This window comes from Echinops telfairi, unplaced genomic scaffold (assembly GCF_000313985.2).
Source record: "Echinops telfairi isolate 266 unplaced genomic scaffold, ASM31398v2 ScPeMD7_25;HRSCAF=90, whole genome shotgun sequence".
Classification (NCBI taxonomy): domain Eukaryota; kingdom Metazoa; phylum Chordata; class Mammalia; order Afrosoricida; family Tenrecidae; genus Echinops; species Echinops telfairi.
Window position 1 is genome coordinate 3,077,198 of NW_022103922.1, and position 2,454 is coordinate 3,079,651.

Genomic DNA, 2,454 nt, shown 5'->3' on the forward strand with positions numbered 1-2,454 from the left:
GTGGGTTAGCCATTCGGTTGCTCACCTCAAAGCCAGGGTTCAGACCCACTAGCCACTGCGTGGTAAGCTGTCTGCTCTGATGAATCCTAAAGGCTCACAGCCGTAGAAAATCCCCTGTAGGCTCTCTGCAGTTGGTAGTGGGTTTGGTTTTGGGCTCTGGAGGGAGAGCGGCCCAGCTTGGGGAGCAGCCAGATGTCAGGTTGGTTTGCAAAGGGAGTTTTCCCCTATCCCATTCATGTTGCATAAAGCAGCCACAAGACCGCGCGTTTCACTGATTTTAGATGCTTGGGCAGACCAGATCTGCATCCTGCGTAGGTTGGGGCCGGATCCACGATTGAGGGCACACCTGCTTCTGTCCCTCTGTACCCTGGGGCCCAGTCTTCCTGCCAGGCCTCACGTGTTGCTTCTGCTGCTCCTGCACCCAGCCCTGTGGAGCTGAACAGCCTGGAGTACAGGCCGGTGAAGGTCAGGGGGCGCTTTGACCACTCCAAGGAGCTGTACATGCTACCCCGGACCATGGTGGACCCAGCCCGGGAGGCGCGGGAGGCCGGTCGGATTGGCTCCTCGGCTGAGAGCGGTGCCTATGTCATCACCCCCTTCCACTGCCCTGACCTGGGGTGAGTACAGGGGCCAGGGGAGGGCACTGAGCCCAGGCTCACTGGTTTCCCTCTATGGCAGAGCCCCCCACTGTGCATGTTCTCCCCAGGCTCTCACCTAGAAAGTTTCCTCTTGTGAATTTAGATCGCCAGTTCCGATGTAATGTTAAAGCAACGTTGATCTTGGCCAGCTTATTATTGAACAGCTTGTGAACATACAATTAGGGGTCCAGGGAAATGAGCCCCCAAATCTGCATGGAAGGCTCCCCCAAGGGAGGGGCAGCAGGAACAGCTTGTGGGAAGGAAGCCTGGGACATGCAGAAGTTTCCAGCAAGCTGATGCAGAACCGGAAGCCCTGGAGCCACACAGAGGCATCTTTAGGGCACAGGTTTGCATTGGTGCCATGGTTTTGACCTCCTCAGAAGCCGCTTCTCCCAAGGGACATGTGGCTGCCTGCCTCTGGTGGGCAGGCCCTCCAGGGTCACTGCTGTGGACAACAGTGAAAGCTGCTGGGCAGGGGCAAGTGGTCGATGAAGTGAGGCAGCATTGCCAAGTAGGGACAGGGCACAGGTGCTCCTCGTGAGGCCGTCTCTGCTGCCCACTGCTCACCAACCTCTCCACTGTTCTAGAACTACCATCCTGGTCAACAGAGGCTTCGTCCCCAGGAGGAAAGTGAACCCAGAAACCAGGCAGAAGGGCCAGGTAAGGGCCCCTTTCCTGTGTGCAAGGGGGCCCCCTGGAGAAACACCCCCCACCCCATTTCTCAGGGTCCACTCACTTTGCAGATAGAGGGAGAGGTGGAGCTGGTAGGCATGGTGAGGCTGAGTGAGAAGAGGAAGCCCTTTGTCCCCGAGAATAGTCCTCAGACGAATCACTGGCATTACCGGGACCTGGAAGCCATGGCCAGGGTCACAGGCGCTGACCCCATCTTCATAGATGCGGACTTCAGTATGTACTGCCCTCACGCCCCCAGCCCTGCCTGTCCTGGTGTTGGGTGGCTGGCCTACCTATGGCTGACACGCCATCTGTTCAGTGTGCAGGGAGGGTAAGGGCTGAGAGCCATGATGCCCTTCCTGCAGAGAGCACTGTCCCTGGAGGACCCATTGGGGGCCAGACGAGGGTCACACTGCGGAATGAGCACCTACAGTACATCATCACCTGGTGAGGCTCAAGCCCAATTCCTCCCCTCCACACCCCTGCCACCATGAGGAAGCTCACCCTGCTCTTTCCTCCCAAGGTATGGCCTGTGTGCAGCCACGGCATACATGTGGTTTAAGAAATTTGGGCGTCGGAAGCCTCTGGTCCTGAGATGACACCACTCCCACCCCCCAAAATAGTGTGCAATGCCAGGTGTTTGTGCCAGGCCCGGTGATATGAATAAAGCTCCCCTCACACAAACGTGCCTCCATCTCTTCCCTTTGCTGGCTCAGTTCAAGACCAGATCGACACACCATCACACCTGTGCTTCCCCAGCTCTGCACACCCCAACCCAAGAAGCCAGAGACCAAGACTGAAGGACTAGTTTTATTATGTACAAAAACCAGCCATGCACAGCTAGCCCAGCTTGGTGGCGAGTTCTTTGGCCTTGGCCTTTTCTAGCTTGGCGATTCGGGCCACCGACTTGGGGCCCAGCACATTGCCACCCCAGTGGCGGCGGATCTGAAACAGGAAAGGTGATTGCTGGGTTAGCTTGGCTGTTTCCATTGCCTGGGCTGATTGAGCCCTCTGAGCGAGCAGCTGTGTTATTCGGGAAGGGCAGCAGGCAAGCGGAGGGGGGTCAGATGATGGGTCTTACCTCGTCAAACCTGTCATTATAGTTGGTCCTGATGGCTTCCACCAGCTTAGCCAAGGCTCCTTT

General features: G+C 57.3%; 1 protein-coding gene and 1 long non-coding RNA gene across 2 annotated transcripts in view; one reads left to right on the forward strand and one right to left on the reverse strand.

Moving 5' to 3' along the window:
- Nucleotides 1-1,994, forward strand: part of LOC101659569 (surfeit locus protein 1) — a 2,255-nt gene extending 261 nt beyond the window's left edge. Inside the window, exons 2-6 of the mRNA XM_045289251.1 lie at nucleotides 426-617; nucleotides 1,226-1,298; nucleotides 1,382-1,544; nucleotides 1,676-1,757; nucleotides 1,834-1,994. Coding sequence (XP_045145186.1) covers nucleotides 426-617; nucleotides 1,226-1,298; nucleotides 1,382-1,544; nucleotides 1,676-1,757; nucleotides 1,834-1,909 — 586 coding nt within the window. The 3' untranslated portion in view covers nucleotides 1,910-1,994. The remainder of the gene's footprint in view (nucleotides 1-425; nucleotides 618-1,225; nucleotides 1,299-1,381; nucleotides 1,545-1,675; nucleotides 1,758-1,833) is intronic.
- Nucleotides 1,995-2,107: 113 nt separating this feature from the next.
- On the reverse strand, nucleotides 2,108-2,454 carry LOC123521575. Its single transcript, XR_006679992.1, has 2 exons — nucleotides 2,392-2,454; nucleotides 2,108-2,255 (listed from the first exon to the last, which is right to left on the reverse strand). It is a non-coding gene; the product is annotated as an uncharacterized LOC123521575 (long non-coding RNA).